Genomic DNA, 11,753 nt, shown 5'->3' on the forward strand with positions numbered 1-11,753 from the left:
CGCTATTCTTTCTAGAACCGTTACTTAAACGTCACGTGAATATAAAGCCCGCTCTAATTGGTCAAATTGCGAGACGACAACTTCCGGTGCGGATGAGTGGAAAATTTGAATTCCCTTCGTCTCCGCCAGGCGTTTTCAAAATAACCCTCGTCCTCTTATTTTTTTTCTTCGAAACCAGGGTTAGTAACAGAATATTACATTTGATGCACTTAATAAGAATATATATTTATGTGTTAACGTCGTCCTTTAAGTAAAACATTATGAAATTGCCTCTTCAAGCCGAGTTAAAGACAGTGTGGTTACATTAACTAGCTTTAGTTAGCCGTTCTGTTTATGTTGACGTTGGTATTTTTATTGATTGATTATGTAGTAGCTAATTAAAGCTGATTGATATCACTCTCTATGCCCGAAACACATTACACACAAAATCTGACTTTTGTATCGGTCCGGAAGTTTAAATGTTAAATGTCCGTCAGCGCTGATATTTGTTCTCTATCACCGAAAGGAAGAACAGAAGCTATGAATGATGACAACCGCACGTTATTTGATCGAGTTGCTGCGAAAATGGGCTGGAAAGACCACGGAGGACTGGACCGAGCAGAAAATAAGGTTAGTTTCATCCTTTGCCCATCTATGAACAAATATTTTTTGCAGATATATATTTTATGAGGGGAAAAAGTTTATTCCTTTGAGATGCTGAACTACTTTTCTTAAATTATGTTTACAATTTATCTACCTTTTTTTAAAATTACAGCTGATGAACACAATTGGTAAAAGTCGTCGGGATGGAATTAGTGGACACCGACCCGTGGATTCATCAGAGGATTTGAAGAAACTCCTTTGTCTCTCTGAAAGTGAAGATGAGGCAGAGAAGGAGAACCTGTGCTCTCAAGGCAGCGGCTACAGAAACAAAGCTTTGACTGAATCCAGCGATGATGACTTTGACCAGTGTGAGTTATCTCATACAAATGTTAACATGTATTTTATATCATAAATTACTTCAATTCCAACCACTTTATGCTGTTTTTTTATCTTTAGTTCTTGTGGCAAAAGCTACACCGAGAGGGAAACCTGCTGCACAGAAGAGCTGTAGCACTAAAAAGAAGGAAAAGTATGAAAGTGAAGTTTAAGAGTGATGTTTTTAATGAGTTAAAGTTTTTCATTCACATTAAATTAACTGTGCGTCATAACAGTTTAACTTGTGTCTTTTGTCTTCCAGTTCACCAGTTGTGGTGAGTTCAGATGCGGACAGCAGTTTTGAAAAATGTAAGTGGACATTTTCTAATAATTAAAGATATAATTTATCATGTGTTGACACTAAAGGAGAAAAGTTGGTGCTTAATTCACACCCAATTCATTCTCTTCTATGGTAGTTCTGCAACGTGTGAAAACCCCAAATGCCAAACCTAAGAAAATGTCAGAGTGTGGCAGTGAAGACAGGTGAGAGTGAGTGCGTTTTTGTGTCATTTCAATGAACATAAGCTTTTACTAATCTGACCTTTGTTTATCTCTGAAGCTTAAAACACTTCATTGTGGATGACTGCTCTTCAGATGATGACTTTGTGGACACAAAAATAACTGTTAAAGGTACGGACTTAAAATAACCCCCTGTTGAAGTATAACTAAAAATAAGAACAACACCAAAGTGAATGTGATTATAGCTGATGTTTTCTTTGTGCTTCAGCTCCAAGAAAAGTCACCACTCCAGCTGCTCGACCGCCACAGAGGAAACCACTGTCTCAGTTGGACTGTCCAGTCTTTCTCGGTGACAGTGATGATGATGATGATGATGATAATGTTGTGATCAAGAGCACTTGGAGAAACCGTCACTCCAAGCCTAAAACCTCAGCTAAAAACAGAAGTGGTAATGCAGTGCAGTCTGATAAAGATGAAGACTCGCCATCGCTGCCCTTTCTTTCTGCCCCGTCGCCATTTTCTTTCAAAAACCCACCGTCTCCCAAACAGACTTACTCAGCACCTCCTATACTGGAAAACCTCAGCAGTTCTGAGGACGAATTCACATCCTTGCTGGAGAGGTTAAAAAAGAAAAACAAAATCCCCAGCAACACATTCTCACCAAAAACTGTCAAAGGTAAGTGATTTACAAAACACTGCCATTCTGTTTAACCTACTTTGCTACAAAAGCGCAACTCTGATTGGCTGCACTGTAATTTTATTTTTTATCAACAATTAACGCTCAAATATTCACAATGTTGGTTCATTTTTGTGTTGCGTTTCAACCTCCGACCACACTTAATCAACACAATTCCATAGTTTTGAATTTGATTTGAGGCTTTTAGAGCAAAACCAATGCAATGGACTAATTTAGATAAATAAGTGAAATGAATTGTCATTTAAACCCAAGACATAGACTGTCACATGACAGATAAAAGTACAATGACGTCCCTTGAGTTTATGGCAGTTGGAATTCTTTTGTAGCATCACTGCCAGCACACACGCCTCGCTGTGTGTGGCAATGAACAAATTAGGGAAATACACACAGAAAATAATCATAACAGAGTATCCTTGTAACTGATGAAAAAAAATTAAAGAGGCTCAAACATATGTGTTTGTTGTGGACCGCTGTGTCCATTGTGCGTTACATTAATGGGACATGAATCTCCCCTCATTTTGGAGCCACTGTCATACCTGCTCTTAGGCCTGACGGTGACCGTTTCCTTCTTTTTCGTGTCTTTGTCTCAATCATCAGAGGAAACGCCGCAGCATGTGAAGACGCCAGTAAAGTCCAACCCACTGAAGCCTACAGTCAGTCAGACAGAGCCCAGACATGGACCCAGCAGCAGGTAGCATGTCCTGACAGGTCTATTTGATGTGGTCCAATCATTTGATGTTTTTCATATTCGTCCGTTTTCTTGCAGGTTCGTGACGTGTAAAACTCCAGGCTGCTTCTTGGAGTCGCTCTCTCAACCTGGCTCCAGCTACAGCCAAAAATTTAAGCAGAATAAGGAAGACCTCACGGCCAAACTCTACCAGCTGTACAACACCACCGTGTTTGACAACAAGGTGATGGCTGAACATTTTCTTCTTTGTTTTTACTATTTTGTTTAAATGAACATCTGTGTGCATATATTTTTTTTTTTTTACATTTTGTTTGTGGTTGTAGCTTCCTTCTGACATGTCAGTGACCTGGAACAAGAAAATGCGTAAAACAGCTGGTTACTGCGTCACAGGGCAAGAGCGAGGCGGTGGCAGTCGCTACGCTCGCATCGAACTGTCAGTGAAAGTCTGCGATTCTGCAGGTATTTCCACAGAAAATAGTTTTGCTGAGAATGGTTGGAATCCATTGTGGGTTGTATTTACATTAGTAGTGTCATATGATTTAAAAATAGTCCAATATAGTTAGAGAACAAACAAACGTAAGCACTGCACTGCCACCTACTGGACTGGAGTGTGTGAGTCAGCAGTACTAGTGTGTAAGTTAGGGATATTTTTTAACTTTGTTTTTCTGTGATGATTTAATCAAATTAATGTGGCAAGGATCCAACATTTTGCTCCTGTATTTGTCTTCCTTCTAGATCGTCTCAGGGACACGTTGATTCACGAGATGTGTCACGCTGCAACCTGGCTTATTAATTCTGTAAGGGACGGACATGGAAGTTTCTGGAAATTGTACGCTCGCAAATCCACAGTGGTGCATCCAGAGCTGCCCATGGTCACTCGCTGCCACAGTTACGACATAAAATACAAATTCCAGTATCAGTGCACTCGCTGCAAGAACACGTACGTTGTCTTAGCCTCCTCACTCCTGCTCAGCGCATCCACATTTTCCCTGATTTTTTTCTTGCTTATTTACTGTGTTTTATTGACTCTTTCAACCACAGCATCGGCCGTCATTCCAAGTCACTGGACACACAGAGGTTCGTCTGTGCCCTCTGCAAAGGCTACTTTGTTTTGATGACTCCTTCCAAGCCACGTGCTCTCACAGTTTTTGCCAGTTTTGTCAAGGAGAATTACGGGAATGTGAAGCAGGAGATGGCCGGACAGAGCCATGCGGAGGTGATGCGTAAACTCAGCGCAGACTTTGCCTCCAAGACTAAACTCAGTCAGAGCTGAGACAGTGTTGGCACAGGGAATCAGGTCCATATTCTGAAGATACCTCCATCAACCTGACTGCTGTCAGGTGGCAGCTGTTTGGATTTGAATGTGGAAAATGTGGAAATTCTGTCTTACTCTAAATGTTGGATTGTTATGTGGCGTTTTGTGAACTTGTTGTTTTGTCATGTTCGTGTTTTTTTTAAATATTTGACCTTTTGATATAAAATAAAAATAATAAATGCAAACTGTGACCATTTTCTGCATGGACTCATTAAAGGTAAACCTTAAGGTTGTTTTTCAACAATTATCATAAGGAAAGTAAAATGTAAAATACATTAAAAAATAAACTATAATCAATATTTATATTGAAGACATACTTTTGAGCTAATATAAATCTTGACTTGCAAACAGGATTGTTTTAAAAAAAATGTTTTGAAATGGTGATTAAGCAAACAATGATAACAATGCTTAAACGGATTACACTTCCAAAAGAAGTAAATGCTTCAATATATTTAATTTGTCTCTCAGATGTAAATATGTTGTAAATCCTAATTCACAATACAAAATGATCAAGAATACATCAGAGGGGTGCACAACTAAAGGCTAAACGTTAGAAGCAACAGGCACAAAACAACAGGCAGCACTGAGATGTCGATCAATAAGAAAAAAAACAAGAAAGTTTGTGCCAGTATAAATCAAGTATCCTTCAGAGGTAAACATTTATATATTGGAATGTACTGAGTCGCTGCACTGACACAGACAACAAACCATATACAGCGTTTTGCCTTATGGGTGAATTTGCAGCATTTTAAACAAGGGAATCGACCCTTGGGATTTTTGGCAAATGTTAGTTTAAACGATGCAATTGAACGGTAAATATGCTTTTTGATGTTTGAAATCTGTAAATGTCTTTGCATGGCACAACCTGAAACTGAAAATATAAAAGGGCTGTCAAAATTAATGTTTTTTTTTTTAATCAATCAGATTACATTTTTCAATGTATTTTATATTTGTCTTTTTGATTAAACAATCAACAGAACATTTTTGGTCATATTTGTCATGTTATATGATATTTAGATTTCTCTTGATTAATCATGATTAATTGTGATTGATTGTGTGATCACATTGATTAATTGTAGTTCGATTATGTGTGATCACAATGATTAATTGTAGTTGATTATTTTTTATGATGATCAAAATGTTAATGGTTTGACAGCCCTTGTGCTAATGTGAGAATTGCTAAGGAACTAATTTCACATAAGAGCAGCATTACATGTAAAACCACCGCTGTTCTCCGTAGCACCACTCCTCCCTCCCCTCAGTACAGACAGGTCTTCTTCATGATGCGCAGGAACTCCTGCTGGTTCACTTCTCCATCCCCGTCCCTGTCGGCCTCATCGATCATTTCCTTCACAAACAACGGTTATTAGTGACTTTTTGAATGAGGAACGATCAAGCAGATGAAGCTGGACTATAAATATAAAATATACATGAATTCTGCTTTATTACTTTCATTCTTGTAGTTTTACCTGCAGCTCTTCATCAGTCAGGTTCTCTCCCAGCTCTTTGGCCACTCTCTTCAAATTCTTGAAGGAGATCCTTCCAGTCTCATCATCGTCAAACAGCCTGAACGCTTTCAGGATCTCCTCTTTAGAGTCTTTCTCAGCCTAGAGGACAGCAGAAGAACTGTCATGTCTCACAACATGAGATTCTGGGCGACATAGTGGAAGAGTGGTCGAGGCTCTTGCCTTACAGCAAAAAAGTCAATGATTTGATCAAAGCTCAGGTAAATTACCAAAGTACACATTGTAGCACCTGTTGCATTTTTACTACCAACTATTTCGGCAATTGGATTTATATTAGTACCATTTTCTGTGTCATCACACTGAGGAAGTCAGCAAAAGAGATCTTCCCTGTGCCGTCTTTATCCACCTCGCTAATCATTTTCTTGATCTCCTCTTTCTTTGGTTCGAAGCCCAGAGCTCTCATCGCCACCTGGAAAAAAAAAGAAGCACAATGATGGGAACTCACACACAGGGGAAGGTTTTTCTTTTCTATATCACACATGTTGATTAGTTTATTGATTTAAAAAACACAAAAAAAAAACCTTGAGCTCTTTGACATCAATGTATCCAGAGCCATCTGTGTCGAACAGCTCAAAGGCCTCCTTGATCTCCTGCTTCTGCTCCTCAGTCAGCTCTGGTTTGGGTGCTGTCTTCTTGCGAGGAGGAGGCACCGGGCCCTGCAGGGACGGTCTCTTGGCACTGGTCGCCTGTCGAAGAAGACGTTCAAGATTAAACACCGCCTTGTTTGCATCAGTATCAAATACCTCGCCAAGTAAGGAATATATTTTCTCCATCAAGACAAGAGAACAGTGTATACAACAACCGTAGCATGACAACGCAGTGAAAGGCTTTCAGAAGAGAACTGAGCATTTGACTCACCATTAGTTACTGCGAATTTGATTGACCAAAAAAGAAATAGAGCTGCAAATCTATTAAACAATCAATGTTTTCCTCTGGGCGACGAGCGCTTTCTCTGACAGAGGGAGGACGAGCAGGGAGAAAAAACAGCCCCCCCTTCACATCAGTTGTCCTTCATCGGAGCACGGTGCTGTGTCCAGGTATACTTCTTATTCTGTCAAATAAAACCTGACGTTTATTTAAAATTTATACGGTAAATAAACGTGACAAAAACAAATTATCGTCCTTTGCTAAACGGTATGCACAGGTTCGGATGCTCGATGATTGGGTGTTTGATTTGTTTACCCTTTGTGCCCTCAAGAAGAGATGGCGTTGTATCTCCGCCCGTGTAACTTACAAGGAGCGAGAACGGTACAAAGCTAAATAAAATCAAGCGCACCAGTCGGGCAACAATACGATTGGTTGCTGCAAAAACCCAGGGACGCGCGACACTATAAAAACGCTAAACTAAGAGTATAGAAAAAAAAAGAACCTTTGTGGAATACGTATATTAGATCAGATTAAATTCGATTAGAATAAAGAAATATCTATTTCCAGTTATAGTAATACATTCTCATACGAATATAAATGTTCTATTTTTTTCATTTTTTATATGTCCTTTATTTTTTCTTAAAAATACAAATTGAGTAATAAAGCTTGGAACTTTAGACTGTTTACCGTCTGTCCGTTTTCTTTTAAAACTGAATTGATAAAGCATGGTATAACCATTTGGATCAAACAATTTTTAATTCAATATAAAAATATTAGTTTTTTTCCTATGCACAGCAACAGCGGCTTGGGACTGTCTGTCAACTGTGCAAAAGTACAAATGTATTGTGATGAATAAATTATTAAACAGAATCAAACACATTTAACTACAGGCCTTGGCATTAGCATTTATAGATATTAATGGAGACGAATTTTGTGTGTTGAAAGTGTGTATTAAAATCGAATCAAAGTGATTTGTGGAGGCACGGCCTGTAAATGGGAGGAGAATGACGTAGAACCAAGTTGTTCTCGCTGATTGGTTAAGGTTGTGGTGTTCCTTGACGTAAAGAAACACGATTGGTTATTTGTCGACGTCAGACGCGAGCAGAGCACCAGCTCCACCAATCACAGAGCTGCTTTCGCTGAGCCGATTCCTCCGCTTCAGGGTTTGTTTAAACTGGGTTGGTGGTAAACTGAGTTCCTCTGACTACAGGTAGGAAGTTCAGTTTCGAGTTTTACACTAAAATTCAGCCGTGTAAAAGCAGATTTATTTGTTCATTGTACCCTTTACCACCATAGCTTCCGGTCTTGTCATTTTATCTACGTATTGATCAAACCGCATTCCTAATGGCTACGCGACTTAGACCGGTGAGTTACTCCTATATGTCTATGTGGGCCAACCTGTAATTAATGAACCTTGTAAACAGTTAAAACTGTATCTGCAACTCTGTATTATTTTATATTAAATATTTTTACGTGTTTACTGTTTGTTCAATTAGGAAGAATTCAATAAACTAAGTGTGTGTGGTGCTGACAGAATATCCGCACGTTACTGATGGCAGTCTTATGTTTCTGGTGTCATGCAGAGTAACAAGCGCTGTACAGTCATTGGAGGCTCTGGTTTCCTGGGAAGACACCTGGTGGAGAAGCTGCTGGAGAGGGGCTACTCGGTGTCTGTGTTTGACATTCGTCAAAGCTATGAGCTGCCTGGAGTCACCTTTTACCAGGGAGATCTTTGTGACAAACGGGTACTAAAAGGGACACTAGAAATGTTAACCAATCGATGCATTACTAATGCAACTAACATTAAATATCACCTGATGTGATTCAGTTCATTCTTAAGGTAGTGGTCCCCAACTACTGGGCCGGGACCCAGTACCGGCTCTGGATCATTTGTTATTGGGTCGCAGAAACAGAAGAAAATGTTTTATTTTTTGAATGTTTTCATATACAATTGTCTGCTTCCACCTGCACATCTTCTTCTTCTCAACACTTGATTCAGTTGCAGTTTTTTTTCCAAACAAATGTCAACTGGAGTCCATGGTGGTTGGGGACCACTGCTGTGTAAGACGTATTGGCAAAGTCAGCATAGTCAGTGGTTTAACTGTGACCTACTCATTTGTAGTTTGATCTGCTGTGAGCTACAGTCTCTTCATCATTGTGCCGCAGACTCTGTTGCCAGCCCTGCAGGACGTGTCCCTGGTCTTCCACTGTGCCTCCCCAGCGCCTGGCAGTGATAACCGTGAACTGTTTGAGAGAGTCAACATCCTGGGCACACGCACTGTTATTGAAGCCTGTGTCGAGGCTGGAGTACAGGTGAGGAATCCAGAGGATCAAAGACTGTGCTGTTTGAAACGCATGTTAATTCATTTCATTTTTTTGAGTGGCCATGATATTTAAAGGCCTTTGCCTTTGACAGAAATTGGTTCTAACAAGCAGCGCCAGTGTAGTCTTTGAAGGGACGGACATCAAAAATGGAAGAGAGGACCTGCCGTATGCTAAGAAGCCAATTGACTACTACACACAGACCAAAATTGAACAGGAAAAGGTAGGAAACTGATTCATAGTGCATTGGATTAGTTTCTTTAGACCTTCACAACATCATGAAGCGTTGATTATACTTTCTCTGGGCATTTTCTTTGTTTCTTATGTTTTAAAAAAACACAGCTTTGTGCCTTTCTGCTAAAAGTGAAGAAAACAAATATAATCTAATTAGTCTTTGTTTTAGTTGGTCCTCGCAGCCTGTGACACGGAGAAGAACTTTCTCACAGTTGCCATCCGGCCTCATGGCATCTTTGGCCCCCGAGACCCACAGTTGGTTCCCATCCTGGTGGACACAGCTCGCAGGGGCAAGATGAAGTTCATCATCGGGTATGTTTTACATCAACATACAGTTTCCTATCCGTGTCTGTTTATTTGTATTAGACATAAGGTCATCTAAACAGTCAGAATCAGAAGTGCTTTTTGGCTCAAAAAACATACAACAAGGTAAGAAATAGAAAATATAGCAAAAACAAGATAGATAAATTATGACAAGTTCTATATATAGTTTACTGGTAAGATATAATCATTATGACAAGTTCTATATATAGTTTACATAGTATAAGTGTAAAGTTGCCAGGTTTAAAGTACTTAAACCTGGCAACTTTTATATACATATACATAATTAATATATACATATAATGTTTTGTATATGTATATATTAATCACTGCAATGTGCAATACATTATATTTTTTAAATGGAGAAAATATTGACCTTATTACATTGTGAAGATCCAACACGGATTAAATTAAACTAATGCAACACATTAACCACATTAAAAATAATAATAATATCGCTAAAATTTCCAAAAGTTGTACAGATTAATTAAAGTTGTCGGATTATTGCACAAAATGTGACCGGGAAATTATTGCGCCAGTGTCAAAGGGAGGGGTTAATGAGACTGATGGACACGGGCTGGAATGACTTCCTGTGGAGCTAATGCTAAAGGTGCTCCTGCGTGGATGTTGTTTTTAGAAAGTCAGATGTTGTGTTTTAATGTTCCCCACAGATAGTTACAGTCAATATATACAGTTGTTTTCTGCGGCACATTACTATGTGAGATATCTTCATATTTGTCTCTAGTGATGGGACAAACTTGGTGGATTTTACTTTTGTTGAGAACGTCGTTCATGGACACATCTTAGCTGCTGAACACCTGAGGCCCAGCTCACCCATATGTGGAAAGGTGAGTTAAATAATTACACTTATTTGTACTGTAGATGAACGTGTGGTATTTTCCTGTCAATGGATGCAGTGAAAAGCTAAAAAAAAAACAAGAACGAACTTTTGCTCGAGGAAAACTATTTTTATTTACACAATAACCTATAAAAAATCGACCATATTTATTCACGTAACGGGTTCCGTTTTTCCCGCATATATTTATCCTCGGTGTCGCTTCTAGATAATTCCATCAACTACACAGGTAAATAATGCAGACTCTTCGGTTGTGCTGACGTCATAATCGCCGTCTCATTAGTTCCAGTTAGTCCGTTAGTTTCTTTTCCGCTGCTCGAATATTGTTGTTTTGGCCGCATACTTTATTTAATATGTGCAGTAAAAGCTTTTCCGTCTTTTGTCTCATTGTATTTGTATGTTTTATTGATGTCTTTATGGCTCAGTCGTGTTTTTTAAGCTTCAGTTGCCACGAGTGTAGACAATGCCCTCTTGTGGTCATAGATAATAAAACATACATTTGTGACGTAAAAGTCTGCAGTTGAAGTCCTAATGAAAAAAAGTGACGTAGGCTCCAGAGAAAACGGTATCTCTCTGCGCTTTATTAATTACTTACTTAACTTTATTTATTATTTATTGATTTAAAAAAATGATTTATCATTTGCTTCATCGCTCAGCCCTATCACATCACTAATGACGAGCCAGTGAGATTCTGGGACTTCATGTCCGAGGTGCTGATGGGTCTGGGATATGCTGCTCCACGTTACCACCTCCCATACACCCTCGTGTATGGTCTGGCTCTCCTCCTCTGGCTACTGGCTCTCGTGCTCCGTCCACTGGTGTCATTCAAACCCACATTTACCCCAATGAGAGTGGCACTGGCTGGAACTCACCACTACTATAGCTGCGAACGTGCCAAGCAGGACATGGGCTACAAACCTGTCATCGGTCTAAAGGAGGGCATCACCCTGACTGTGCAGAGCTACCCTCATCTCAGAAGAGGGGCTTGATGAAGACGAGAGAAGCTGAGGAATGAAGATGAAGACGGCAGAAACTTGTAATGCTGAACTGTGCCAGCAGGGAGTTGGGTGATAAGGGTGACAAAAATCGGAGGAAGAAAGTTGCTCTTTCTCCAAACTTCACCAATATTTGCAACGACTGAACGGTTTTGACCAGCAGATGGCAGCAGAGATCCGTCCCAATTTTGGTTGAAGAGCTGTACTTTAATAAACTACCCTGCTGCAGAAAGGTCACACCTGGGTTTATCAAAGCAAATATTTAATAATCTTCCAGTTGATAATTACTCATAATTACTCCAGTGATGAATATACTCAGCTTCACAACCGGTTTGTACCTGTACTGAGGCAGAGCGTGGCCTCGTATTTCTTGTACCGTCATCAAAAAGGCCAGATTTATTGACCTTGTTTATTAAAATTACTGAAATTGGATTAAAATGTGTAAAACTTTGAAAATCTAAAAATAATTTATTGTGAGTTATTATTTGTTTGAGTAAAAAAAAACTAAATCAACTG

The 11,753-nt window shown here is 39.3% G+C and overlaps 3 protein-coding genes across 4 annotated transcripts; 2 read left to right on the forward strand and 1 right to left on the reverse strand.

Annotated features, from left to right (window-relative positions):
• The first annotated feature begins 47 nt into the window (after positions 1–47).
• gcna (germ cell nuclear acidic peptidase) lies at positions 48–4,727 on the forward strand. The gene is made up of 13 exons (XM_008327304.3): positions 48–179; positions 506–609; positions 755–950; positions 1,039–1,111; positions 1,220–1,266; positions 1,374–1,440; positions 1,517–1,587; positions 1,685–2,092; positions 2,711–2,804; positions 2,880–3,024; positions 3,125–3,260; positions 3,537–3,741; positions 3,843–4,727. Exons 2-13 carry the CDS (start codon positions 520–522, stop codon positions 4,072–4,074), a joined length of 1,764 nt encoding a protein of 587 aa, XP_008325526.1. The 5' UTR covers positions 48–179; positions 506–519; the 3' UTR covers positions 4,075–4,727.
• Positions 4,728–5,254: 527 nt separating this feature from the next.
• cetn2 (centrin, EF-hand protein, 2) lies at positions 5,255–6,833 on the reverse strand. The gene is made up of 5 exons (XM_008327305.3): positions 6,501–6,833; positions 6,164–6,328; positions 5,923–6,051; positions 5,586–5,723; positions 5,255–5,464 (listed from the first exon to the last, which is right to left on the reverse strand). The coding sequence occupies exons 1-5, from the start codon at positions 6,501–6,503 to the stop codon at positions 5,375–5,377; spliced, it is 525 nt and encodes a 174-aa protein (XP_008325527.1). The 5' UTR covers positions 6,504–6,833; the 3' UTR covers positions 5,255–5,374.
• Positions 6,834–7,634: 801 nt separating this feature from the next.
• On the forward strand, positions 7,635–11,688 carry nsdhl (NAD(P) dependent 3-beta-hydroxysteroid dehydrogenase NSDHL). 2 transcript variants are annotated; one of them, XM_008327310.3, is made up of 8 exons: positions 7,635–7,719; positions 7,806–7,874; positions 8,093–8,254; positions 8,676–8,822; positions 8,926–9,054; positions 9,235–9,377; positions 10,132–10,234; positions 10,899–11,688. In XM_008327310.3, the coding sequence occupies exons 2-8, from the start codon at positions 7,854–7,856 to the stop codon at positions 11,229–11,231; spliced, it is 1,038 nt and encodes a 345-aa protein (XP_008325532.1). In that variant the 5' UTR covers positions 7,635–7,719; positions 7,806–7,853; the 3' UTR covers positions 11,232–11,688. The 2 variants fall into 2 exon arrangements, with proteins under 2 accessions (XP_008325532.1, XP_008325531.1); XM_008327309.3 differs by lacking the exon at positions 7,635–7,719 and having other exon boundaries at positions 7,726–7,874.
• Positions 11,689–11,753: the final 65 nt, after the last annotated feature.

This window comes from Cynoglossus semilaevis, chromosome 15 (assembly GCF_000523025.1).
Source record: "Cynoglossus semilaevis isolate Cse_v1.0 chromosome 15, Cse_v1.0, whole genome shotgun sequence".
In the NCBI taxonomy this organism is placed as follows: domain Eukaryota; kingdom Metazoa; phylum Chordata; class Actinopteri; order Pleuronectiformes; family Cynoglossidae; genus Cynoglossus; species Cynoglossus semilaevis.

Bases quoted from the DNA above. Each gene is read 5' to 3' on its own strand.
- gcna (XM_008327304.3), top strand. From the start codon at position 520: ATGAATGATGACAACCGCACGTTATTTGATCGAGTTGCTGCGAAAATG. The intron at 1,112-1,219 runs GTATGAAAGTGA...TTTGTCTTCCAG, and splicing joins AGCACTAAAAAGAAGGAAAA to TTCACCAGTTGTGGTGAGTT. The intron at 2,093-2,710 runs GTAAGTGATTTA...CTCAATCATCAG, and splicing joins CTCACCAAAAACTGTCAAAG to AGGAAACGCCGCAGCATGTG.
- cetn2 (XM_008327305.3), bottom strand. The intron at 5,724-5,922 runs GTACTAATATAA...GCTGTCCTCTAG, and splicing joins GTGTGATGACACAGAAAATG to GCTGAGAAAGACTCTAAAGA. The intron at 5,465-5,585 runs GTAAAACTACAA...TTGTTTGTGAAG, and splicing joins TGACTGATGAAGAGCTGCAG to GAAATGATCGATGAGGCCGA.
- nsdhl (XM_008327310.3), top strand. From the start codon at position 7,854: ATGGCTACGCGACTTAGACCG. The intron at 8,255-8,675 runs GTACTAAAAGGG...ATTGTGCCGCAG, and splicing joins GAGATCTTTGTGACAAACGG to ACTCTGTTGCCAGCCCTGCA. The intron at 9,055-9,234 runs GTAGGAAACTGA...TCTTTGTTTTAG, and splicing joins CCAAAATTGAACAGGAAAAG to TTGGTCCTCGCAGCCTGTGA.